This window comes from Squalius cephalus (assembly GCF_949319135.1).
Source record: "Squalius cephalus genome assembly, chromosome: 16".
Classification (NCBI taxonomy): domain Eukaryota; kingdom Metazoa; phylum Chordata; class Actinopteri; order Cypriniformes; family Leuciscidae; genus Squalius; species Squalius cephalus.
Window position 1 is genome coordinate 3,128,513 of NC_137137.1, and position 26,447 is coordinate 3,154,959.

At 37.8% G+C, this 26,447-nt stretch overlaps 2 protein-coding genes across 6 annotated transcripts in view; both read left to right on the forward strand.

Moving 5' to 3' along the window:
- pxnb (paxillin b) overlaps nucleotides 1-16,228 on the forward strand; it is a 31,624-nt gene extending 15,396 nt beyond the window's left edge. The window contains exons 2-14 of one of the 5 annotated variants that reach the window (XM_079897147.1): nucleotides 4,935-5,143; nucleotides 5,667-5,749; nucleotides 6,529-6,668; nucleotides 6,773-6,965; nucleotides 7,061-7,208; nucleotides 7,711-8,946; nucleotides 9,389-9,655; nucleotides 9,818-10,228; nucleotides 10,977-11,123; nucleotides 11,679-11,852; nucleotides 12,156-12,237; nucleotides 12,317-12,465; nucleotides 13,672-16,228. In XM_079897147.1, the coding sequence (XP_079753273.1) occupies nucleotides 4,935-5,143; nucleotides 5,667-5,749; nucleotides 6,529-6,668; nucleotides 6,773-6,965; nucleotides 7,061-7,208; nucleotides 7,711-8,946; nucleotides 9,389-9,655; nucleotides 9,818-10,228; nucleotides 10,977-11,123; nucleotides 11,679-11,852; nucleotides 12,156-12,237; nucleotides 12,317-12,465; nucleotides 13,672-13,938 (3,506 nt within the window). In that variant the 3' untranslated portion in view covers nucleotides 13,939-16,228. The remainder of the gene's footprint in view (nucleotides 1-4,934; nucleotides 5,144-5,666; nucleotides 5,750-6,528; nucleotides 6,669-6,772; nucleotides 6,966-7,060; nucleotides 7,209-7,710; nucleotides 8,947-9,388; nucleotides 9,656-9,817; nucleotides 10,229-10,976; nucleotides 11,124-11,678; nucleotides 11,853-12,155; nucleotides 12,238-12,316; nucleotides 12,466-13,671) is intronic. The other 4 variants (XM_079897148.1, XM_079897149.1, XM_079897151.1 and 1 more) reach the window with 4 other exon arrangements.
- Nucleotides 16,229-16,556: 328 nt separating this feature from the next.
- gcn1 (GCN1 activator of EIF2AK4) overlaps nucleotides 16,557-26,447 on the forward strand; it is a 52,499-nt gene continuing 42,608 nt past the window's right edge. Inside the window, exons 1-9 of the mRNA XM_079896509.1 lie at nucleotides 16,557-16,626; nucleotides 17,475-17,583; nucleotides 19,162-19,225; nucleotides 20,217-20,348; nucleotides 20,439-20,547; nucleotides 23,265-23,363; nucleotides 23,919-24,053; nucleotides 25,378-25,446; nucleotides 25,526-25,634. Of these exons, the coding sequence (XP_079752635.1) occupies nucleotides 16,609-16,626; nucleotides 17,475-17,583; nucleotides 19,162-19,225; nucleotides 20,217-20,348; nucleotides 20,439-20,547; nucleotides 23,265-23,363; nucleotides 23,919-24,053; nucleotides 25,378-25,446; nucleotides 25,526-25,634 (844 nt within the window). The 5' untranslated portion in view covers nucleotides 16,557-16,608. The remainder of the gene's footprint in view (nucleotides 16,627-17,474; nucleotides 17,584-19,161; nucleotides 19,226-20,216; nucleotides 20,349-20,438; nucleotides 20,548-23,264; nucleotides 23,364-23,918; nucleotides 24,054-25,377; nucleotides 25,447-25,525; nucleotides 25,635-26,447) is intronic.

The window sequence follows — 26,447 nt, forward strand, 5'->3', positions numbered from 1 at the left end:
AAAAAGTTGGACACACTCTCCCATTCATGTGTCCAAACTTTTGCCTGATACTATGTTTGTACACAGTTTCTACATTTCTTCTTCCATTTTAAGTTGACAAGTCAGTTAGGTGACCAGTCAGTCGCATTTTATTATTTGCATTGATTTTCCCTGACCCCATCAAACGCACCTGTGATTCATTTTTGGCCGTGACCCACCAGTCATGCATCACTGCATTAGACGGCTATAAAACCATTAGTCATCTCCTCTGCTGCATATAATGCAATGGTTTAGGCATGTGTGGCATTGCCAGTATATGTGCTCTTGATGGCTGTACTGGTTCTGGTGGGCGCGTGGCACCAGGTGCAGGTCCTCTAGGGCCCTGAAGAATCGCTCAGTTTATTTCCAGTATGATCTCCATGCTTTAAATAGACAGGCTGTATGCTGCACATACTGTGTGTTCCCTGTCCAGAAGAATCCCTGAACAGCAAGGGTTAAACATGGACTTTCCCTGTTTGTGTGTGTGTGTGTGTTTTGTACAAAGGCCTCACACTAGTAGTCTTTACATGCACATTTTGCATGCAGATTTTAATTGACCACACCTAATATTTCAGATTAATTTAGGATGCCAGAATTAGTCCCGCCGCAGTCCTGCTGACATCAGCACACATGCAGACGTTTCCCAGGAAGAGGCTCCTGGGAGTAAAACACACCCGACTGCCATTTAAGGAGCACTTGCTGTATCTGCTGACTTTCTCACATATTTTGCGTGATGATGTGAAAAGGTCTCCATAAAGTAAGAGCATAAGTTCGACTCATGCTTCTCTTGATCTTACAAACCTTTTAATAGGAAAACTTCTGCTTATTCATTTATTTATTTATTTATTTTGTTTGCAAAGCAAATGAAAAGCATCCAGAAAAGCTTTAATTTCATTCCATGTTTTGTTCATGGTGTAAATTTTTATGACTGTACTAAAATGTGGAATATAGTCATAAAACGAAACTGTATGTGTTTAAAGTTGTCGGAGCAAGAAAGGGTTAATGGCAAGCCGTCTGCTGTGTGTGCCACCCCTTCTCCGCCTCTCTTCTCACACACACTCACACACTCAGGCTCACACTCAGGTGTGACGGAATACTGGGATACATTCTGGAATACTCTAAATTCCGTGAGTACACATTTTCTAAGCAACATTAATGCATTAAGCGTTTGTAGTACATTTTGACCCTTGTGTAACTTCTAGACCAGGATAGTAGCAGACGGTACTCCATTTCACTGTTAAAAATAGAGTGAATTCAAGAAAGAGATGTATAGAGACGGTTTCTGTTTAAAGTTAAAATACATTCAATAAATACATTCAATGTGCTGTGTCAGTTTTCCAGTGAATGTCCATGACTTTTGCATGACTAGTAGAGCTGCATGATTCTGGATAAATTAAGAATCACGAGATCACGATTCTGCTAAGATTCTGAATGGACAACTAAACAAAAACATGTAATTTACTAGAGGTTCTGACAAAACATTACTTGCTGCAGTTAATTAAGTTCATTAATTTGAATAAAGCATTTTTTAATTAATTTGAATGAATGATTCAATGACCCACTCATAAAAACCACACGTTTCATTACTGGATGAATCAGTGTTTTTGAACGACTCTTTTAAATGAATGATTCAGTGAAATAAATAAAAAAAGTCACTTGTCGCCACTGGTGTAACAGCAGTGTAATTGATACAATCTTTATTTGAAGCGTCAAGTTACTTTCGAAAGGTGATTTGCTCTATTTTGATCGTTACTGTAGAGATCAGTGTTTATATATCCGAAATATAAGCTTTATTGATTAATCTGAATTATTGTAAGACAGAAATAATGATACTGTGTGGTTGAAAAGACTGTTTGTGATTTCTATACATGACAACTACTCTCTCTGAATCAGTGCCAACGCAGATCTGAATGTTCGATGTGATTGCACGTCAAAGGTTTAATTGACATCATTGAGCCGAATCACTGTCATTTAGGAATAAGATCGCATTAGTGTTGAAATGGATGGTTGAAATGGATCGTAAAAATCATTCAAGCTCGGATGGATTTGCTAATGACTGAATGTTTCTTTTGAATGAATCAAATCAGAAATCACAAAACATCGACTTTACACAAGAGTCATCTCTAGCCACTAAAACATTTTAGAACTGAGCGACTAGAAAATGTTGACTGAAATTTGATGACTTGGCATGACCTTTTAACCTTTTATTACATTTTAAAATGTACACATTAACTATATGTAACATTAACATGCCTGCATATTTATGCATGTACAAAAAAAACACTTAAACTATATACAATTGCCAAAACCTTAGAGAACAAATGAGAATTTCCATAATATCTCTTGATATTTCCAGGTTTTCCATGACTGTAAACACTAACTGTCTGTAATCGAACACTATCAAGATCCCAGAGACTCTGTATGGAAGCTGAACTCCATCGGCACTCTAGTTTTAAAGAGTGAAGTGTTTCATACACTCGTCTCTGAGTGTCATTACTATCTCGTCATAGTTGATCTTCAACCATCACGTTTTTATAGCGTCTGCTGTGAAGTGTCTACTCATGTAAGAGTTGGAGTAGCTCAGGTGTCTCCCTGTGCTTCATCCGCGTGTGCTGTGTGTGTGTGTGTGTGTGTGAGGAGGTCTCTGCCTGTACGGTATGTGACGGCTGCATGTCTCCAGGCTATTATTGACCGCTTGGATGAATGCATGAATAGGTGCATGAGAAAAGAGTGAGGTAAGAGCTTTATTTAGGCCCTTTTAGACTAGCTGCATGTCTGAGATTCTGTCTGTCTTTCCAAAGTTTCTGTTGGCGGACGTATGCATGTAAAGGACAGGCTGGATTTACAGTAGACATGGACTGTATGACCAACATCTTTTATAATGATAAAGGTATATAACAAAATAGTTACTTTTTCCTGTAAATCCACCCCCAAAAATGTTTTAAATAATAATCATGCAGTGATGACAATTATAGGATTATGCAGTTACGTTTTAAATAATTAATAACATCAGTGCACAAACTGCTATTATTAGTACACTGTGAAGAATATTTTTCGACGTTGTAAATAACAAAGATTATTAGAATGTTTTACAAGAAAATACAATTTCAGTCTTTTTACTTCAAAAACATCATGTTTAATTAATTCAATGTGCTACTTGCCATTTCTTTGTAATTAATTGTGAAATGTTCTAACAATTTCTGATTTAAAGTTGTTTCTACACCAATTTTAACTAATAAACTACTATTTTAGTATTATTTTTAAAAAACGGCACATTTTAAATTTGATCGGATTGGTTGCATTCAAAGCCATTGTAAAAGTGAGCAAAATGGTGTAATGGTTCAGAACTACATTGCTGCTATTAAAATCACCAAATCTGTCATAGTACATAGGGGCTGATAATAATAACAGCATTTGCAGAGTGGACTGTAGTTTTCTGTAGACTGGGTTCATAGCTCAGCTCTTACTGCAGGACAGCTCAGTGTGACGGATGTGTTGACAGGGTCTCTGTGCTTCATCACAAACAGCGTTTTACCCGCCAGCGGACACAACACAGAGACAAAGACCCAACCGTTTCAATACAACAATGGTGTGCTATAGTTAAGGGCTATTGGGTTACACTTTATTTTAAGGTGTCATTGTTACAGTGTAATTATATATTTAAGTACTGAGTAATATTAAGTATTAGTAGGATTAGGGTTTGGTTGAGGGCTAGTTGCATGTAATGATGCATAATTTACTGTTTTTACTATGGTAAGTACATGTAACATATGTAACAAGGACACTGTAAAATAAAGTGTTAGGTACAATAGGTCATGGACTACCCAAAACTGAACCGAAGCGTAGAGTTTCTGTAAGAGTTCTCCTCAGAGAGGGTCTTCGGTCTGGCGCTACAGCTGGCACAGCTGCGCTGAAGGACTGTATTTAGTAACATGACTGAGGATGGTTAGAAAGGTTGGAATGCACGACTGAGTTGCACAAGCAAACATCATATCTGTGTTTGGAGACGCTCTCGCTCTCTCTCTTTTTCTCTCTCTCTGATGGAGAGGAATATCATGCTACTGTCTCTTATTTTTAACCCTGTTCATTGTTCTTTGAGACTTTCCTCTTTGATCATGTGTCTAGCTGCATTATTATGAAAAGATTATCCTTCTTTACAAACATACACTACCATTCAAATGTGTGGGGTTGGTAAGAATTTTTTTTTTTTTTTTTTAAAGAAATTAATACTTTTATTCAGCAAGGACACATTATATTTATCAAAATTGACTGTGAAGACATTTATAATGTTACAAAAGATTTATTTTTAATTAAATCTTTCTATTAATAAAGGAATCCTGAAAAAAAGTATCACAGTTTCCACAAAAATTATAATAATGAGAAATGTTTCTTGAGCAGCAAATTATATTAGAATGATTTATGAAGGATCATGTGACACTGAAGACTGGAGTAATGATGCTGACAATGCTGCTTTGATCACAGGAATAAATTACATTTTAAAACATTAAAATAATAAACAGTTCTTTAAATTGCAATAATTTCCCAATTTCGGATTACATACAGTAAATGCAGCATTGGTGAGCAGAAGAGACTTCTTTCTAAAACATTAAAAATCTTACTGATCCCAAACTTTTGAAAGGCGTATTTTATTTTATTTTTATTTTATTTTTTACTTTAAAACTTTTTTTTTACTCTATCTTGTCTTGGTCTTTTGAAACAAATAACTCAACACGCAAAACTCCCTCCTGTCTTAAAAATAGAACAGCAAAACATACTTTGATATTATGACAGTCAGAGGGAGGTCATGCAAAACTAAACTGAACTAAACTTTTTTTTTTTTTAAAGGATTTGATTCTTTCCCTGAACTAACTCGAAGACAATGTACAATAAAGAATTTGTTTCATCTTTCTGCACAGACGCATTGCTTGCGGATCTCGAGTCTTCCACCGCCCATATCTCCAAGTGCCCAGTGTTTCTCCCCGAGGAGACGCCCTATTCCTACCCCTCCGGAGGGCACCTTTTCCAGGATGACTCCCCTCCTCCGCCCCTCCCCCCTCCCCCCTCAGCTGAGGCCCTGAACGGATCCCTCTCGCCCCGGCCGGACTCCCAGCACTCCTCACAACAGGTTCAGCACAAACTATCTTGGGGCTTTCCAAAATAAGCTAGTCACATAATATTCACCTCATCTCAGTGTCTTGTTCTTGCTTATGAGTACAAATATGTGGTTTGTCTGTGGTTCTCTATTGATTTTACTTAGTACCCATATTTTACATTGGGCATTAATTGGTTATCCAACATTTAGGATTCCCAAACTTTTTTTCCAACCCCTTTGACCTAAAATATTTATTAATGATTCTCTGATTCTCTGGTTAATGGTCACTTGACATGCAGATAAACAAATAAAATGTTACGTATTTTTGTAGCAAGTATTTATTTAGATTTTATTTATTTATTTATTTAAATAAGTGGCTTTTCATGAGCCCACTGCATAACTTTTTTTTTTTTTTTATAAACTGAAAAATTAACCCATTTGGATCGTGATACAGCAGTTGAGAATCAATATATTGCAATGTATTACATTTTCAGTAAGATTTGCATAAAAATGAATGCATAAAAATGCATTTTGGTTTTCTTCTGTTGAAATCCAGTCTCTGGGCCCTGCTCATAAAAGCACGGTGTCTCGGGACAGCAGTCCACCAGCCTCTCATACAGAAGAAGACCACGTTTACAGGTGAGTTACGGCACCACAGATGAGAACTGACTGCTCATTCTGATAATAGTCAAGCAAAATGGTTATTAAATATCTGTCATTCTACAATGTGATCCACCATAATATCTTTTCTATTAGGGCTGCTCGATTATGGCCAAAATTATAATCACTATTATTTAACACGATTATTGGTGGGCGACAGGATCAAAGTCATTTTTCACGATATGAGTAATTTTAAATATCTGTACAAAACGTAAGAAAAAGGTCCTCGAAATAATTACATAAGACAAGTAAACAGTCAGCAATACAGTAAGAACAAAGAAACTAATTACAAACAAAACAGACAAATAAATAGAACAGAACGAAAATACAAATTAAAGAGTTTTAAGTTTTCAGGAAGACGTACTAGCAGCAAAAAAATTGAATAATCAAAATATGTAAAATAATACTGCATAGTCTTACGGTACATTAAATATAGATTAATCCTTATTAAAGCCACTTTTAAGTTATTCAGTCAAGATCAGTGAGTGATTTTTTTCTTTGTCAATTGTTGTTTGATTATCATTAATGACAGACTGCAGCATGTTTATTAGGCTGCTATCACTTTAAGAGCTAATGCATGGATCCAATATACTGTGTTTTCACAATCGTTTTACCTCAATTATCTTATTTTCATAATCGTTGGAAGCCAGAATCGAAATGAAATCAAAACTCAATTACGATTAATAACACAGCCCTACTTTCAATGTCCTGCTATAATGAAAAATTAAACCCATATTGGCACATTTCTATTTGTCCAGTTTTCCTAACAAGCAGAAGCATTCAGACTCATCATCCACAGCCATGACTTCTGCCCTGGGCAGCAACCTGTCTGAACTGGACCGCCTTCTTCTGGAGCTCAATGCTGTACAGCAAAACGCCCCATCTTACTCCAGTACAGGTAAACATATAGACACACTTAAGGCCTGTTCACACCAATAGTGGTGCAAGTAATGCAAAAAAGTAAGATATAAAACCATATACTTTGAAATCTCCTCTCTGCAGAGGATGCAGCACCTCCATTGCCACCTTGCAGTGTTGCCCACTATATACAGGAAAATGGAGCCCACCCAGGGATCACACTGACACCCGCAGCACAGGACAAACCTCAGAGGAACGGAACGAAGGGGACAGAAGATGGTCGTCCCACTGTGGAGAGTCTTCTGAATGAGTTGGAAAGCTCTGTGCCTTCCCCAACGTAAGATCGCCAACATGGTCATCTCCAGATGGGGAAACGTGGATTTGCATTGTGGGTTTTAATGGAATGCAATTTAATGTAATTTGCATAAACAGGTCCAGCCCCTGTGCTCTGAGAAGTGATTTGACGGACGGACAGGTGGACACACCTTCCGAAGAGCAGGGCAGAATATCAGCCACCTCTGCTACACGAGAACTGGATGAGCTCATGGCCTGTTTGTCAGATTTTAAGGTGCAGAGCAATGTGAGTGTGTGTATATGTGTTCGTGTGTGTGATTTACTAGGACAGTGTAAGTGAGTTGAAGAGACGTTGTGTCTGGGAATGTGTGCTGAACTATGTTGTTTGGGTGATCTATTTTCAGGACTTACTGCTCGACAATCTGGGCTACGTTTCCCAAAAACATTGTAAGCAGATTGTTGAGACCATTGGTGCCAATGGTGTCTACAATTTTATTAGGCTTACGCTGCTGTAGGGAAACTCAGCCCTGGCCGGTCTTCATCTGACCTTCACAAAATTTACCAGTACATTTATTTGTAAACCTTTTCCTGCTCATCTATGACTCCTAGCTTCAGTTTCATCTCATTACTTCAACATTGTGTCCAGAATCTGTTTTGTTTTTTCCTCAGCTGTTCTGTACATCTCATTGAAGCTTTTTCTTAATTATTTCTCATTCTCTGCCTCCCTTAATCTGCCAATCTCTTCTCTTTCCCCTCTTTCTACCCCTGTGCCCTTTTTATGTCTCCAGCCAAGTTCCTTAGGCTCCCTGAACTCTGAGCCAATGTTTGAGCAAACTACTACCATTGCTGAAATCCACCCTCCTCCTATGACTGCTGTGTCCAAATCCCTGTCCCATACCCTCCCAGCGGAATCAAGCCGATATTCCCCAGGTCTCTCCCCTTCTTTAAACTTTGATCTGCACATTGTGGAGGAATCTGGTGAACCGGGGGCTGCGCCTCCACTATCTAGTGGCAAGCCTTCCTATCGACTGTCTCCACCTGCAGCATCCAGTCCTCGTTTTTCTCCGGTATCTGACCTGGGCTTGGATTCTGCCATTGATGTTTCTGCTTCCCTGCTCTCCTCCCAAGTGGAGTCTCTAGTGGTTCTGTCTCAGACTATAACCACGACTACTTCACCCGGAGTTCGGGATCTTTGTTCTGTCTGGGAGGGAAATCCTTCTGCCAAACTGACAAGCCGAAGTCCTATTCCGAAGTCCTATTCACCTCTCAACAAGTCTTCTAGTCCAACAAGTACCTCAGCGTTCAGCAGAACCCCTGAAAGAGTTAGTCCATTGATGACACCAGCATCTATTGATCTGTATCTCTCCAGTTCTGAAGCAAAACCTTTGAGCCCAGTGCCATCTTTCCCCAGATCCCCACTGCCTACAGTCTCTGAATCACCATCTCTGTCTCTTCCCAAAGCTGTTTCATCTCCTCTAATCCTTTCCTCTTCCCCATCTCTAGCTGTTCCCAAGTCTCCAAGCCCAAAACCATCATCAGGACAGCCTGAGCCAGCTGTTTCTCTCAAACCCCTTCCTCCCTCTAGACTTGAACCACCAACCTATGAGCCTTCTCTTGACGACGCCTTAGATAAACTTCTTGCCATGAGCTTCAGCAGGCCTGAGAACGAGATCACAGCATCAGCAGCTTCACGGCTCACTTTAGAAACACAACCAGAAGTATACGAGGAGACGATAGTGGCGGCGGATCGTGGCGACATTCATCTATACACACACACAGAGAGCGAAATGGGGGACGGGCTCTTGGAGGATCAGTCGGACTGCAGGAGTGATATTGACTGGGCTGACATGGAGCTGAAGATGGCTTATGAAGGACCTGATGGCTCCATGACCCCCATGACTGAAGCAAGCTGGATGGATGACTCTCTCACTCCCTCGTCTTGCCCTGGAACTCCAGACGGCCAAATGGACCTTCCCATGCTTCATATGGCTGGCACAATGGACAGGATCTCAGCCTCAGGACACGTATGGATGAGACTGCAATGCTTGCTGATTGAGAATGCTGTGTGATCTGGAGTAATTCCAAACAAGGCTTGTAGTGATTTGTTTGCCAGCATGTAAATTAAACATTTTAGATAGTTGGCTAAAAGTTGTAACTGTTCCTAACTCTGTACCCTAAATTATCCTTCTTCTTATTCTTTAATTTTCACTTTATTTATGGCAAATTGTAACTGTAAGAAAAGCAGATGCACTTGAGTGTTGCTGTGTGTGCACTTGAACCTCTGTGCACTTGATAACCAGTGTTAACTACCACCATTTTCGTGCTAGAAATATCTAACGGATTCTGCAACTGGATCGCATCTGAATGCTTCCCTAGATCCCTGCTTGTTGTGATTGGTTTCTTTTGGAAATAAGCACCAATTCTCACAAGGCTTGTGGCATCTCAAGAAGTTTACTGCTGTCTCAGATCAAATCAGTGATTAGACGCACCAAGGAGATTCAAAATGTCCACCCTATGTACCGAGATGGCCTGATACGTAGGAAGATGGGTCCCCTCATTTTCCACAAGAGCAACTCCCAGGACCGACTCATTGAGGAACTGCAAGGAAAGCTGGGAATAGCCCGTAAAGATCGTCCAAAAAAGCAGCAGCCGGACGACTGGCTCACAGAAGGCGTCATCGTCATGTCCAACCCGAAACGCTCACGGGAAGACCACAACAAAGAGGTGGATAAGGTAGACGGGAAGAATTTGCGCATTCAGAAAATTCTATTTCCATTAAATTCCTTTTGCTTAATTGCTTTAAAGATTCTCTTTAATCACCTGCTTCTTTCTTCCTCATTCCTACTTTCCATCTCTTCCTCTCTCTTCTTCCGTCTGATTGGTGTCTTCCTCTAGATAATCATACCTCCTGAGTCTCCTCTTCCTCAGAGGAAGGTGATCCTACCTCCCCAATCTCCCCCGATCCCTCGCCCCCCTCCCCCTGCTGAGGAACCAAAGCGCCCCACTCCAGTCAAATTAGCTCCTGCTCCCATGCCTCCTCCACCACCACCCGCCCCCTCCCCACCACCTGCACCCTCCCCCCCTCCAAGAGAGCCTACACCTCCTCCCCAGCCAACTCCACCTCCCGTTCCACCCAAGCCCCCGACCCCTGAACCTGTGGAGCTTCCAGCTCCCTCCCCAAAACCCAATCCCACACCCGCACCCCTGCCCACACCCACCCCGCCACCTGCCTCTGTCACCCCGCCCAAAGTGCTGGCGTCAGTGGGCTCCCAGACGGAGTACGACCCGCTCTTCCCTCCGTTGCAGGTGCAGACGTGCTGTCATTGACTAAGCTTCTGTCTTACTGTCCTCTCCTAGAAAAATCACAAAACTTTAATGGATTTGTGATTTGTAAATTGAATGTTTTATGCTTGAGGGCTTGGAGAGATGTGTATGTGTGTATGTGTTTTGAAAATGTTTTGTGTGATGGGTAGGTTTAGGGGTCGGGCTAGTGTAAAGGGACATAATATACAGTTTGGACAGTATAAAAACCATTACACCTATGGAGAGTCCCCACAAAGCCCAAAGTGTGTGTGCGCGCATCCCTCAGTCTTTTGTCCTGGTCATAAATATTAGATGCACATGAGCAGGAGTTTGAACAAAGCATTGGTCTGACAATAATTTGATTGGATTTCAATTATTTACTAAATTATGCTGTCAGTATCATAAAATTTTAAATACATTCACAATTAGTTGTTTTGGGATAATTTTGGGTTTGGGGGTTGTCATTACTACAGTAAGTACATAGTATGTTCATGTGAAACAGGACTGTAAAATAATGTGCTACTATATTATCATCATAGTAATTATCATCAAGTAGGCCAGAGCACCGATGGTGTGAGGACCCTATTGGAATTGCTCTGTTTATTATTATATTTTAAACTGATGCCTCAATGTTTTTTTAAGGTTTAGGTGCTTAAAAAGCTCCCTGTGTTTTGTGCTTGTGAGTAAACATTTTGTTTTGAAGACTTCATTTTTCTTTTGATTCTCTGTCTTTTGTCCTATCTATCTGTAGATCATGGCCCAGGGCAAGGGTCCACACGGACAGGTTAATAAACTGGACAACATGCTGGGCAGTCTTCAGTCTGACCTCCACAAGCTGGGAGTGCAGACGGTTGCTAAAGGAGTGTGTGGTGCCTGCTGCAAACCCATTGTGGGCCAGGTGAGAGTGCCAGAGAGATGCACAAACTTTTTTCTACCAGTTCTGACTTTTTATCAGAATTGTGTGATATAAAGTCACAATTACGAGTTATAAAGTCAGAATTGTGTGATATAAAGTCAGAATTGTGAGATATAAACTCGCAATTCTGAATTTTTTCCTCACAATTTCATGTTTATATCTCTCAATTCTGACTTTATAACATGCAATTGGGAGATATAAAGTCACAATTGCGTGTTCTGAAGTCAGAATTGTGAGAGATATACTTTTTTTCTCACAATTGCATGTTTATATCTCGCAATTCTGACTTTAAAACACGCAATTGGGAGATATAAAGTCAGAATTGCATGATATTTGCGTGTTATAAAGTCAGAATTGTGAGATAAAGATTTGCCATTGTGAGATAAAAAGTCGCAATTAACTTTTAAAATGTTTTATTCTGTGGCGGAAACAAGCTTCCATAGATTTGAGCTTTCAGCTAAGATTATATGTTGTGTGTCTAGTTAGAAAGAGTAGGTCACATCTAAACAAAGGTTGTGTGTGTGTGTTTCTGAACAGGTAGTTACCGCCATGGGGCGCACATGGCATCCAGAGCATTTTGTGTGTACACACTGCCAGGAGGAGATTGGTTCCAGAAACTTCTTTGAGAGGGAAGGACAGCCATACTGCGAGAGAGATTACCACCATTTATTCTCTCCGCGCTGCTACTACTGTAACGGACCCATACTGGATGTGAGAACCAACTTTGTAACTTCATAGATTGATTAATTAGATTTTTCAGTGTGAACAGCAAAAAAAAAACACATAAAATCTAATGCTTAAGTGAGGGTTATTACCCAATTAGAGTCATTACTACAATAAGTACATAGTATGTTCATGCGAAACAGGCCTGTAAAATAAAGTGCTTCTATATTATTATAGTAATTATATTTTTTTATAGAAATTAGTTCCTGTGGTAATTGACAGCCTTCTACAGATGTTAACACGAAACATTAACCCCCCCTAAAAAACATGTTATTTTTTCTCACCTCACAGAAAGTGGTAACGGCGTTAGAACGGACGTGGCATCCTGAACACTTTTTCTGTGCCCAGTGTGGGGCGTTCTTTGGTCCTGAAGGCGAGTAAAAGCATAGCTCCATTTTTTTCTTTGTTTTTTATTATTGCACACTTATTATAAATCCATCTTTGTTCTTCAGGGTTTCATGAGAAGGATGGGAAGGCGTACTGTCGTAAAGACTACTTTGACCTCTTCGCTCCTAAATGTGGCGGCTGTGCTCGTGCCATCCTGGAGAACTACATCTCTGCCCTGAGCTCGCTCTGGCATCCAGAGTGTTTTGTGTGCAGGGTGAGTGTAACATTATGAAGAATATTCATTTTTGGTTGGCTTGTTGCTTTGGTTTTGGAAATACCCTACCAGTTAAAAGTTTCGAGTGATTACAATTTTTATAGAGAAGTCTCTTCTGCTTACCAAGGCTTTATTAAAAATACAGTAAAAACAGTAATATTGTGAAATATTATGACAATTTAAATAACAGTTTTCTGTGTGAATATATTTTAAAGTGTAATGTATTCCTGTGATCAAAGCTGAATTTTCAGCATCATTACTCCAGTCTTCAGTGTCACATGATCCTTCAGAAATCATTCTAATATGATGATTTGATGCTCAAGAAACATTTCTGATTATTATCATTGTTGAACTGCAAACATTTTTTGTGGAAACCATGATACACTACCATTTAAAAGTTCAGGCCAGTTTTTTTGTTTTTAAATAAATGTATCAAAGTGGCAGAAAAGACATTTATAATGTTACCAAAGATTTATTTCCGTTTTAAATAAATGATGTTCTTTTGAACTTTCTATTCATCAAAGAATCCTGAAATAAATGTATCATGTACAGTACAACTGTTTTCAACATTAATAATCAGAAATGTTTCTTGAGCATCAAATCATCATATTAGAGTGATTTCTGAAGGATCATGTGACACTGAAGACTGGAGTAATGATGCTGAAAATTCAGCTTTGACCACAGGAAATTACAGTTATTTAAAAAACTGTTATATAATAATATTTCACAATATTACTGTGTTTTTGATCAACACATTTTTTTTTTGAATTTTCAAAATTACAGAATTCAATATCAAGTTTTTGACACATTTCTTTTACACATTTTGTAAGTATAATTTGAAACAACAATAATTTTAATAAAAAGGAGAAAATATGTTAAATTCATTTAGCAGAGATATAGATCTTTGGGCTTTTCGATTTTTTAAAAAACTTTACGGGCTCTAAATACATTTTGAAGGCTGCTTTAAAATGAGCAAACTTGGTTTTTGAGTTACTCCATTTAGTTTGATGAATAAAACATTTTCCCAATAACAAAAACAAATCGATAACATATATTTTTCTTTTGGAAAAGTCATATTCAGCAAATAAATGCAGCCTTGGTGAGCAGAAGAGTCTTCATTCAGAAAACAGTAATAAATCGTAATTATTCCGCACATTTGTAAGTCAGTACTTTAATGAGTAAAGGTGTGTTTTGTGTGTGTTTCAGGAGTGCTTCACACCCTTCATCAACGGCAGTTTCTTCGAGCACGACGGTCAGCCCTACTGTGAGGTCCATTATCACTCGCGCCGCGGGTCGCTGTGTTCCGGCTGTCAGAAGCCCATTACGGGCCGCTGCATCACCGCCATGGGCAAGAAGTTTCACCCCGAGCATTTTGTCTGTGCCTTCTGCCTGAAGCAGCTCAACAAGGGCACCTTTAAAGAGCAGAACGACAAGCCTTACTGCCAGGGCTGCTTCATCAAGCTGTTCAGCTAGAGTGTGTGTGTATGATTTAGTGTAAAGTTTGCCTGTTGTGTGAGTGTGTGTGTGTGTGTATTTGTCGTTCAGGTTTATGTGTCTGACTCTCGACATCCCTACATGACGTTGCTGGTCGGGTTGAAAAGATGGTGAAGTGATGCATGCTCTCGAAAGCCAGGTTGTTTTTAAGAGGGTATTAGAGGAAAGTTCAGGAGATGTTTGAATTAGTGTGTGTTTTTTTGAGAAAGTGTGTGAAAAATGTATTCTGCTCACTGGTTGAGCTGCAGGGAAACTGTTTGATGAAGAACGGTTCTGGAGGGATGATGGGAAATGAAAGTTTGACACACAATCAACTGACATAAACAAACAACAACTGGAAATCAACCGAATAACCAACTTGAGCCAATAGTTGCTGGGTGCATTTCATGAACACATATCCAGGTCATATATCAGCCCCAAACCAAAAGGAAAAATAAGAAAGTATATTTTGCGGTAAAAACATTTTAGGACTATTAAGAACTTTTTTGTATTGTGCCATTATTTTCAGAAGAATCGAAAAAAATTCCATCCAAATTCTCATTATTGTGATGCAATAATGTCTAAATCTGTCCAATAACAATATTTTTACTATTATTTTAAATTTGAATAAACTAAACTTAGTAAAACAAATAATGTCATTGTGTATAAATTCTTTGTTGTTAATAGTCCTAAAATAGGCTTCCTTTTCTTTTAAGCGAAATATAATCTAATGTTATTTATTGCTATTTCTTTGTATTTTGGAGTGAAATATGACCCGGACGTGTTCCTGACAGATTTGTAGGCTTTATCCGGTTATGAAAACGTCTATTTGCTGCATTTGCGTCATTTTAACATTGAACTCCACCTCGACGAATTGCTACTTTTAGTGCCTTGTTTTGTATTACAAAATTTGACTGATTTTAAAAGACTTTTAAACTATATACTAAACATGTAGTTTTGCATACAAGGAGATATAACATGACATTTCTAATCTGTGGTGAAGTTGTATTTTATTAAAGGAATATATGGGGTTAAATACAACTTCATCTTTATGGACAGCATATAGATTACCACAGAAAATCATTTCTGCTCGTCCTTCGGTTTGTTAAATCAAAGGAAAAATGTATTTACAGTCAGTTTTGAAAGTAGTTAACTATGATATATGATCCATTATATATATATATATAATATTCCTATGAATGCACCAGTCACATGAAATCTTGGGAAATGTTTTGTAATAATAAATGACTGTATAGGTTTTTATTCACAAAACAGTTACTACACAACCACTAATGATTCTAATCATCCTGGAAATCAAAGATGTGATATTGTTCATCTAAATAGCTGTGACAATATTGTGCAATTTTCAACCCTTGAGTACAGTATATGATTTGATTGGAAATGAATATCCGATATTGTCTTGCTCATTCTCAGAGACAATTCTAGGCAATATTGTAACTGCTGTATCATGATATTGTGATATTATAGTATATTAATCCTTTTTTCTTTCTCTCTCTTTCATTTTTGCATGGAAGTCTTAAGTGTCTTTCAATAATTTTAAAGGGCGAGTTTTGAAAACTTGCTTTGAAGTTTCAGATGGGTGAACTGATGAACACTTTCTTGTATTTTAAGAAACATGTTGTCACTGGAATAGAAGTGATTTTTGCGATCAAGAGTATTAAATCTATATATGCGGTCCCTGATATCTATTGTAATGGTGCAGCTTTCTGGATGCCTGATTGCAAATATGATTTATTGGATGCATTGGCCGTATATACCAGCAAGTGTTTATTATATGAAAGCTTTTATATGACCCGATGTGCCAGAGATCTGTACATGTGATTCAGTCTCAGAACACTACTTTGAAAGTAGAGGATAATTGCTTTATTAAATTCACTTTTCTTTGATAACTCAATTGTAATAATCCGTCCTGTCTTTTGCTGTTCGTTTTGCTCCTAATCGCTTTGTGCCAAAAGAACGTGCGAATCTAGGGATCATATGATGTCCTTATCTGTTTTAATCACACATTTACACTGGTCGAATGTTGTGCCTTTTGTTTATTTTGAGATTTTCTATCATATAAATCGATTTCTGACACTTTTCTATTTCTGTTCATGAGTGTTTTAGTGTCCCTTTACAAATTTGATCATATACCCAATGTGAAAACAGCTATGCATATTTTTTTTCCTCCTGTAACACTGTCACATTTTGTTCTGTGAGTATCGGTTACTGTTTCAATTCATGCAATTATATGCAAATAAATCTGGTGTTTTAATGCACTGAATATTTTCCTCTTGATGTTGTTTTTTTATTATTATTATTAAAATAATATACTAACAATGTTGCCTTGACATTTGTACTCAAGACAGTACACTAAATCCTCACGTCTTTTTGACCACACTTTTTAGATTATTTTTATATTTATTTATTTTACTTGGTCTCTTTCATTTTAATGTTTATTGATAAAAAAACTATATAAAATAAATAGACAGCTTTTAAAAAATTAAGAGAAAAAGTTTTAGACCCCATTTAGAATCTTTGACCAGTGGCGCCCTCTAGAGGCGCTATGTGGAAATTACAAACTCAAGCCCTGAGAAGCACGTGGCTCTTGAGGACGGTAATGACTCCGGAAGTGACGTCTTAAATCCTTTCCAGATCGAGGCCGGCAAGATGGCGGCGGACACGCAGGTTGGTGTGATTCGAACCGCTGCTGCATGATCATTAAAACACAAACTTTTCTTCTGTATCTCACCACTTTCTTATGAGTTTTCACATAAAGATGACATGTGATCTGCGAGCGCGTGATGTTCAGACACACCAGAAAGCGCTGTGCACGCGCGCTAGTGCATGAATGTTCATTAATAACGACAAACTGAGCATTAACGATGGCTGAATTGCATAATAATCACATTTATTATAATTCTACTGTAATGTGAGAGAGATTGAGGCTCTTGTAAGTGTGTAACTCACTTAAATGTGTATCTGCTGATCTCAAACACGCATTCACTTCAGTTTTCATTAAGAAAGTGCTAGAAGTACCATGTTTTGTGGACATGGTATCATGGTACAAACATGTTTTTTGAACATATAACACTGTAATATCATGATGATCTTCAAAATGCAGTGTAACTATACTGTGGTACACAAAAAAAGCTGGCCAAACAATCACCTGTACCACGGTAATCATACATTTTGCCCAAACTACCTATGTACAATTATAATAAATGAATATCCTTCTGTCAGTATATGATGCTTTCAAAATCGTTTTCATTTTTGTTGTGTTGTTTTATAACAGCGATGACTAATATGGTGTCATCTCGAGCTTTAACATGGTAACAATAAACGTAGTGATAAGTATTGCGATGGAAACAATGTTTACCTTGATAAGCTTTTGTAAGTTGTGCTTAAGATAGTAGAAACAGACTCAGATTTAAAATATAACTCCAATACATGATATATGATTATGATGTAATATGATATCCGTGTTTTTATTTAGATCAGCTGTGCTCTGATGGCTGTTATTTGTGTGTTTGTAGGGACAGGTTTCAGACACACTGAAGAGATTCGCTGTGAAAGTCACTTCATCCAGCATTAAAGAGCGCAAGGAAATTCTTGGAGAATTGAAGGAATGTGTAAAAGGAAAGGGTGAGTTGATCTATTGCTGTATCAGACTAAAGGAATAATATGATTTTTCAATTGCGGTCAAGCTCAAAAAGTCACATAAAAACACTGATGAAGCTTCATAACCGTTGTCCGTACCACTCGTACACTAAGTCCTCAAAGCTCATACAAAAGTTTGGGGTCAGCAATATTTTTGTTTGTTGTCTGAATGAAGAGGTCTCTTATGCTCATCAAATACAGTAAAAACTGCAATACTGTGAAATAATTTTGCATTTTATAATAAAAATGTGAATATATTGTAAAATGTAATTTATTCCTTTGATCAAAGCAGAATTTTCAGCATCATTACACATTAAAGAACGCTAAAAAGACGTCACGCTATCATACAGAAGACATTAAAGTAAGCGATAATGCCTTTATTTATAGAGTGATTTGCCACCGAAATTAAGTGCAGGCAATATAAAACATGTAATACTTATGAGTTCTGACACATCACTGTCCTTCCACTGAATAAATTTCACAACTGTTTTGATAATGTCAGGTATGGAAAATATATATAACCTTTATTTAAACAGGAAATGTCCCGTTGAGAGTCTCTTTTACAAGGGAGTCCTGTATAGCACAATTTTCAACCATGAGCTGAAAAACAATACATTACGTAAATTAAAATACAATATAGATTCACACCCCGTTTACAAAATATTTACATAGAAAAAGAAAAAAATGCAATGAGTTTAAAATATATAAACAAACGAAATAAGGACTAAAAGTCGAGATCTACCTACAATTAATTAAAACAAGTGCACATGTCCGTCAGCATGTCAGGTATTCTTTTTTTTAAAGCAGCTAAGGAAATTAGCGCACCAATCTTAAGCCTAGACTGGAGTTCGTTCCAGGACGAAGGGCCATAGTAAGACAGACTCCTCTTTCCTGCTTCTGTCCTCAATCTTTTAAGTGACTCCCATGAGTACAGAATTGTGATGAATGTGGATCTAGAGTGACGTAAAAGTCGCATGAGTTCCTATATGACTGTTCAGACTGCGGTCGCCTTGCAAAACATCCGTCCTGTATCGGATTTCGGACCACATATGGAAGTGGCACAAATCGGAATTGAAAACATCAGATTTCATGTGGTTTGTGCTGTTCACACTGTCATGAGAATAACAGATCTGAGCCACATTTGAGCAAAAAAATCAGATTTACCTGCAGTCTGAACGTAACCTAATATGCTGATTTGCTGATCAAGAAACATTTCTGATTATTATCAATGTTAAAAACAGTTGAGTTGCTTCATATTTCTGTGGAAACCTTGATACGTTTTATTTTTTAGGATTAAAAGCTCAGTAGAACAGCATTTATTTGTAACATTATAAATGTCACTTTTGATCAATTTAATGTGTCCTTGCTGAATAAAAGTTTTAGTTTCATTCAAAAACATTTAAACATTTTCAACAGTAGTGTATGTTAACTCTGCATGAGGTACAAATGTATTCAGTGAAAATTGCAAGCTCTGCCTTAGTTCTGAAATCTCATTTACACATGCACATATTGTGAGAATTAGAAAATGACTGATTTTTGTTTGTGGTTAAATTCTTTTTTCAGACCTTCCTGAGCCGGCCATCAAAGGACTGTGCAAACTCTTCTATCTCACCCTGCACAGATACAGGTGTGTGTGTGTGTGTGTGTGAGCGATCTCTTCACATCTGTCCAATTAAAGCAGGGGTTTCCATCTTTTAGAGGCTACGGACCATCAAATACGATCATCCTCGCAATGGACCCTCATCAGAAATTTGAAGGCAGCTATAGATACATGTTCATGTATAAAGGCCCAATTTATTTAAATTTCAATTGTATACTATACCAATTTAAAGTATTATTTGGAAAATATTTTTAAGTTTGCTTTCTACTTTTTTTTAATGTATTTATTTATTTATTTAAATTCAAATTTTATAGTTCACTTATTGATTTTAATCAAATGTGTAATTTATTTTAAACACATTATTGTTTACTTATACAATATATAATCTAATTTGTAGTATTTTTTTATTATTTTTTTATAATAAAAATATAATTTTTAACAATTTATTTTAATTTTTAATTAAACTATTTATTTAATGTATCATTTGAACCTTTTTAATTTATAAAAAAAAAAAAAAACATTTAAAACAATATTTTTCTCTAAACTCTTCCACGGACCTCCTTGGACCCCCCTTCATTAATGAGACCATATTATGCCCTTTTACAAAGTCTTGATATTGTTTTTGGACTGTACCAGAATAGATTTTCATGCATGAATGTTCAAAAAACACATTATTTTCCTCATATTCTCCATATTTGCAGCTCCTCTCTTCCCAGTCTGTCAGTAACGCTCTGTTTAGTTCCCGTCTCTATGAAGCCCCTCCTTCTGAAAAGCACACTGTGCTCTGATTGGTCGGCTGGAGCAGTGTGTTGTGATTGGTCGAGCGCTTCGAGTGTGTTTGGGAAATGTCCCTCCCTTACCATAACCGCCAGTTTCAACACATTACTAACTAACTCAGCCAGGCCCCGCCCCTTTATACTGCATATTAATTATTTAAATGAGGAATATTGTGACATGTCCTCTTTAAAACATGCGAGATTGTTCTTCTGATGACGGTGGATTTGATTTGTCTTCTCAGGGATGCCGCATCTCGGCGAGCTTTGCTCTCGGTCATCGAAGTGCTCATCCAATCACAGCCTGATGCCATTGCGAGCAACCTCCCCCCCGGTCTGCTCAGCTGCGGGGTGGTCAGCAGGGGCGTGATGCCTGGGTGAGTGACTGCACAAATCTTATCGTTATCAGATGCAGATTTATCCGAGCTACGATCTATATATACGAGATATTGTCAAAAATCCCCCAGGAAGAGCACAGCGTCAGGAGCCTGCTGCGCCCTGCCATGGACCTGTTTGATCGTTCGGACTGTGTTTCCCACCGCAGACAAGAGAGAAGGTGCCAACTGGAAGAAACTGGTCAGTTGCATTTGTCTTTATTAAAGGGGTGGTATAATGCCCTTTTCACAAGATGTAAAGTAAGTCTCTGATGTCTCCAGAGTGTGTATGTGAAGTTTCAGCTCAAAATACCCCACAGATATTTTTATATAGCGTGTTAAAATTGTCACTTTTTGAGGGTGAGCAAAAACGCACCGTTTTTGTGTCCGTCCCTTTAAATCAGTGGTTCTCAAACCTGTCCTGAAGAACCCCCAACACGGCACGTTTTCAGCCCTATTCGGACGGGACTAGTTTCACAGGGGTCGTTAGAGAAATTTCTGTTTCACAGACGTACTTTGAGATTTTAATCCTGTCCGAATCTGCCATGTCTGTCTTTAGCCCTATTCGGACGGGACTAGTTTTCCAAACGACGTTTGAGTTACAATTCTTATCAACCTACGTCTGTGATTTCATGTACGGATTCGGACGGGACTAACATCTCCGTGTTTATACCGAGGTAGGAGTATCTGCGTTTTACATGTGGGCATTGCAGAAGATCACGTGTTCAGAATGCGTGGATTGCGTATGAAATTTGATCAAATGTATTTTGAAATTAAGTACTTTGAAATATAAAGTAAACCGTCCAAACGTATTTAGTGTTTTGTAAACATTTTATAAAAATTGTAGTATAAAAAAACTAAACATACATTTATCATCATGATTTTATAGAACTGGGTTCTTATAATAAACCCACTGGAATAAAAAGTTTTAACTTATATAATTTACACGTTATGTAATTAAGTGCAGAAATGAAAGTAATCTTACCTGAAACTGATATTACAGTTGCCAGTCTTAACAGTTTACGTGATTTGGCTCTTCTTGTTGATTTCATTTTTTTATTTATTCGCAGTGTAACGTTACCGAACACATCTACATGTCTACATGTGCGCAAAAAGCAGAAACTTGAATACCCGGCGCGATAGCGAGAGATTGTACGGTAGTTCACGTTGACCAAAAACACAAGAAAAAGCGTTTTGGAAAAAAACATGTTCGGCAATCACAGACATTCGCATTCGGACGGGATTAGATTTCTCTGAGGACCGCCGAGTTTGACGAAAAACAGTAGGTAATTTGCTCTGGAATTTTTACAGAGGTCGTGTGAGAAAAAGACAGACATGGCAGATTCGGACAGGATTAAAATCTCAAAGTACGTCTGTGAAACAGAAATTTCTCTAACGACCCCCTGTGAAACTAGTCCCGTCCGAATAGGGCTTTTTTCTCACACGACCTCTGTAAAAATTCCAGAGCAAATTACCTACTGTTTTTCGTCAAACTCGGCGGTCCTCAGAGAAATCTAATCCCGTCCGAATGCGAATGTCTGTGATTGCCGAAAATGTTTTTTTCCCAAAACGCTTTTTCTTGTGTTTTTGGTCAACGTGAACTACCGTACAATCTCTCGCAATCGCGCCGGGTATTCAAGTTTCTGCTTTTTGCACACCGATAATGGATGTAGACATGTAGATGTGTTCGGTAACGTTACACTGCGAATAAATAAAAAAATGAAATCAACAAGAAGAGCCAAATCACGTAAACTGTTAAGACTGGCAACTGTAATATCAGTTTCAGGTAAGATTACTTTCATTTCTGCACTTAATTACATAACGTGTAAATTATATAAGTTAAAACTTTTTATTCCAGTGGGTTTATTATAAGAACCCAGTTCTATAAAATCATGATGATAAATGTATGTTTAGTTTTTTTATACTACAATTTTTATAAAATGTTTACAAAACACTAAATACGTTTGGACGGTTTACTTTATATTTCAAAGTACTTAATTTCAAAATACATTTGATCAAATTTCATACGCAATCCACGCATTCTGAACACGTGATCTTCTGCAATGCCCACATGTAAAACGCAGATACTCCTACCTCGGTAATAAACACGGAGATGTTAGTCCCGTCCGAATCCGTACATGAAATCACAGACGTAGGTTGATAAGAATTGTAACTCATACGTCGTTTGGAAAACTAGTCCGTCTCCCTAATCAAACACACCTGATTCAACTCATCAGCTCATTATCACATGGGTTAATGAGCTGATGAGTTGAATCAGGTGTGTTTGATTTGGGAGACAAAGAAAACGTGCAGTGTTGGGGGTCCTTCGGGAGCAGGGTTGAGAACCACTGCTTTAAATACAAATGAGCTGCTGCTACCGGCACAGGGGGCGGAGCTTCAACAGCTTGTGTCCTGAAAATTTCAAAAACTTTTAGCCTTTTATGTTCAAACCGGAGTCAGACAAAGATTGAGAGACTCAAGAAGTGGCAACATGTAGAACAACATTTCTGAATGGTTAGTAGATGAATTTATGTAGCTTATGTGTCATTGATTAGCATATTCTGTCATTAAAATCTATAAATTGTGTTCCGGGGGGCGGGGTTTATGTACATTTTATGGTTGGTGATGTCACTAACCCGGGTGGAAGCTCTTGTAGTTCCTACCAGCCGTTTGTTGTAGTTCTTAAAAAGTGATTTCTTTAAAAGCAAATATCTCCCTTTGCTTTGAACTTTGAGCGTTGTAACTTTGCAGATGTTGTTTATGCTCAAACAGCAACATTACACACTAACTAAAGTTAGAAAAGTGAAATCAATCAACCACCCCTTTAATCATAGCTTAGTTTAGCCATAGTTCTAAACCTGTATGGCCTTCTTTTTATACATGCAATCCATCCAATCATATTCTCTCTTTTCCCATCAGGTTGAGGTTCAGAGTTTGCTGCTGGCTGAGGCAGTGGGCGGAGCCTCTGGGAACGCGCTCAAGTCAATCAGCAAACGCTTTAACAAGATGTGGAAGGAGGTAACGCTAAATTAAATCAGTCTGATGTCTCATACAGTCTTGTTAATAAATGTAGGCTCGGTAAGATTTATTTGATAAAAATATTGTAATCTTGTGAAATCTTTCCTATTTGAATACTTGTAAATGTAATTTATTCCTGTGATCAAAGCTGAATTTTCAGCATCATTACTCCAGTCTTCAGTGTCATATGATCCTTTAGAAAACATTATAATATGTAATATGATACATATTTATCATATCTAATATGCTGATTTGATGCTCAAGAAACATTTCTGATTATTTTCAATGTTTAAAACAGTTGTGCTTCTTCATATTTTTGAGGAGCTGTGATGCAAAATTTTTTTCGGGATGCTTCGACGAAATGAAATTTCAATTTTCAATTGAAATGAAATCTTTTGTATATTTATATATTGTACTTTATATATTTATTTATATTTAAGTGTTTACTGTCTTTTTTGATCAATTTAATGCATCCTTTCTGCATCAACATATATAATAAAAAAAAAAGTACAGCCTTTAGTTTTATCTGTATTAACTTTGTCTTTGTTTGTGCAGACCCCGGGTCTGGTGGATCAGTACATGAGCACTCTGCTGAGTCTGGATCAGAGCTGTGTGTCTGTGCCTCTGCTGGGACTGTGTGTGGACTTCTGCACTGCGCAGAAAGACATCGCCACCATCAACAAACACAAGGTGATAAACTCAACCTCTCCTACGCTTCACATGCCATGAGCTTCTGTTTCAGTGTTGTTTCAGTATTTATGTATGTTTCAGTATTTATTCATATTTTGCTTTAGCTTTTATTGTGATATGTTGAGTTTTAATTTTAGTTTAATTTAGTTAAATGCTTTTAAAAGTGCTTTTGGCTTGTATTTTTTTTTATAGATAAATGGCTTTTATTTATTTTAGTTTTAGTAATTTTAGAACTTGCACTTCAATCATGACAACTCACAAAATAGTTTTATTATCTTATTGAATATGGGAATGTTAATATATTTGGTCTTGGCGGACTCGATCTGCTGCAGAGCAAGCGTGGCCGTTTCACACAGAGATTCCGGAAAACACACGGATAATGTGTTGCGGGATTTGTCCCGGGATCGTTTGATTTTGGTTCATTCACACTGCCAGTGATTTTCCGGAATCTGTGAGTGCGTTCACACACATCCCGTAAAGATCCCGTATAAAGACACGTGACGTCGGGATGTGTTGTGGAAAGGCCAGTCTAATCTTCCGCTCTTTCCATTGTAGTCGTGCACTTAGTGGATTATTTTACGCAGCGTCTTAAGTTTGCTAATGATCTGCGATTTCGTTCTCGAGAAACCACACTCAAGCATTTCCCATATTTTTCCCGGATTCGGTCGCGTACCGTTCCACAAAGCTGGCAAACGATCTCAGCTTCAGCGTGGATAGTAAGGAGCTCCCTGGTCTCGGCTTCATTCCAGTTTGCAGAATTTTTTTCGTTCTTTCTTTGTTGATGACGTTTGGAACACTCAGGAAATATGATGTAACATTAGAACAGCCTCTTCTATCTGTTCCGTTTTGACTTCTTTACTCACTGTTTTGCTATTATTCTCGTGCACTGACTCATTCGCTATGTTGAACAGCCAATCAGAGTTCTCTCTCTTACCGACGGCGATTCAACATGTCGAATCAGTCGAAAAAAAGCCGACGAGGACCAATTGCATCCGGCTGTGTGGAACCGTGCGGAACACACTGAGAAAACTTAAAAAACTGCCCGATGGCCGACCGTCGGCTTGGTGTGTTCAGGGCTTAAATGTTGAGCAGCAAGCTCATTGGCTGAATGCGGTAATGATGCGATTGCTCTCAGATTGCATGGAAAGGTCCTATCAACCTGCGCCCTCTAGAGTTTCATGACGGAACTAGATTTTATTTCAGTTAGTTGCCAATGTATCATTTTAAAAGTTTCAAGTTTTCTTTTTTCTTTTATTTAATTAGACAAAAGCTATTTTTGATAATTAAACTTTTATTTAACAAAATCAACACTGTTCTGTTTTAGGCGGCTCTCTTGGACCTGTACATGAAGACGGTCCTCATGAGTAAGACCAGACCGCATCCGCACATACTGGTGAGAATCTGTGTCGTGACTTTGTTGACTCTTTGCAGTGTCGAGATCATAAAACCTAAAGCTGAATGTGTGTTTTCAGGAAAAGAGCGCCTCGATGCTTCGTCACATGTCTCACTCTGAGTTTAAGGAGCAACTGCTGCCCACGTTACAGAAAGCTCTGCTGCGCAGCCCAGAGAACTCCATTCAGAGTGAGTGAGACGCTACGGCTATCACACACTTCCTCACACTATCATTCATTATCACACAAATGCATCATGATATCATCATTACTGCTCAGAACAAATGTGACCCTGGATCACAAAACCAGTCACGAGTTGCACGGGTAAATTTGGGGCAATAGCCAACAATACATTGTACATTGCGAAATTAGCCAAAAATCATTAGGATATTAAGTAAAGATCATGTTCCATGAAGATATTAAGTGAATTTCCTACCGTAAATATATAAAACATGTATTTTTGTGAGTGAATGCAGCACAATCGCGAACATAAATGAACAACTTTAAAGGAGATTTTCTCAATGTTTTGATTGTTTTGCACCCTCAGATTCCAGATTTTCACATAGTTGTATCTCGGCCAAATATTGTCCTATCATAACAAACCATACATCAATGGAAAGCTTATTTATTCAACTTTCAGATGATGTATAAATCTCAATTTTAAAAAATTGACCCTTGTGACTGATTTTGTTACTGTCAGTGTCATTTTAGTACAATTGAAATACTATTCTAGTTTTTTAGTAATATTTTGAAATAGAATTTATTTTAATATTTATTAATCTGTTAATGTTAATAAATAAAATACAACTCTTCATTGTTGGTTCAGGTTCATTAAATAATATGAACAGACACAACTTTTGATTTTAATTATGAATTAGTAAATGTTCAAATTACCGGTAGAAGGATTTTTTATATTAACTAACGTAGTTATCTAATTAAGTTTAAAAAAAGTTTGTGTCTGTATATGTGTTTTTTATTAATATTTATGGACAAACATAACAAA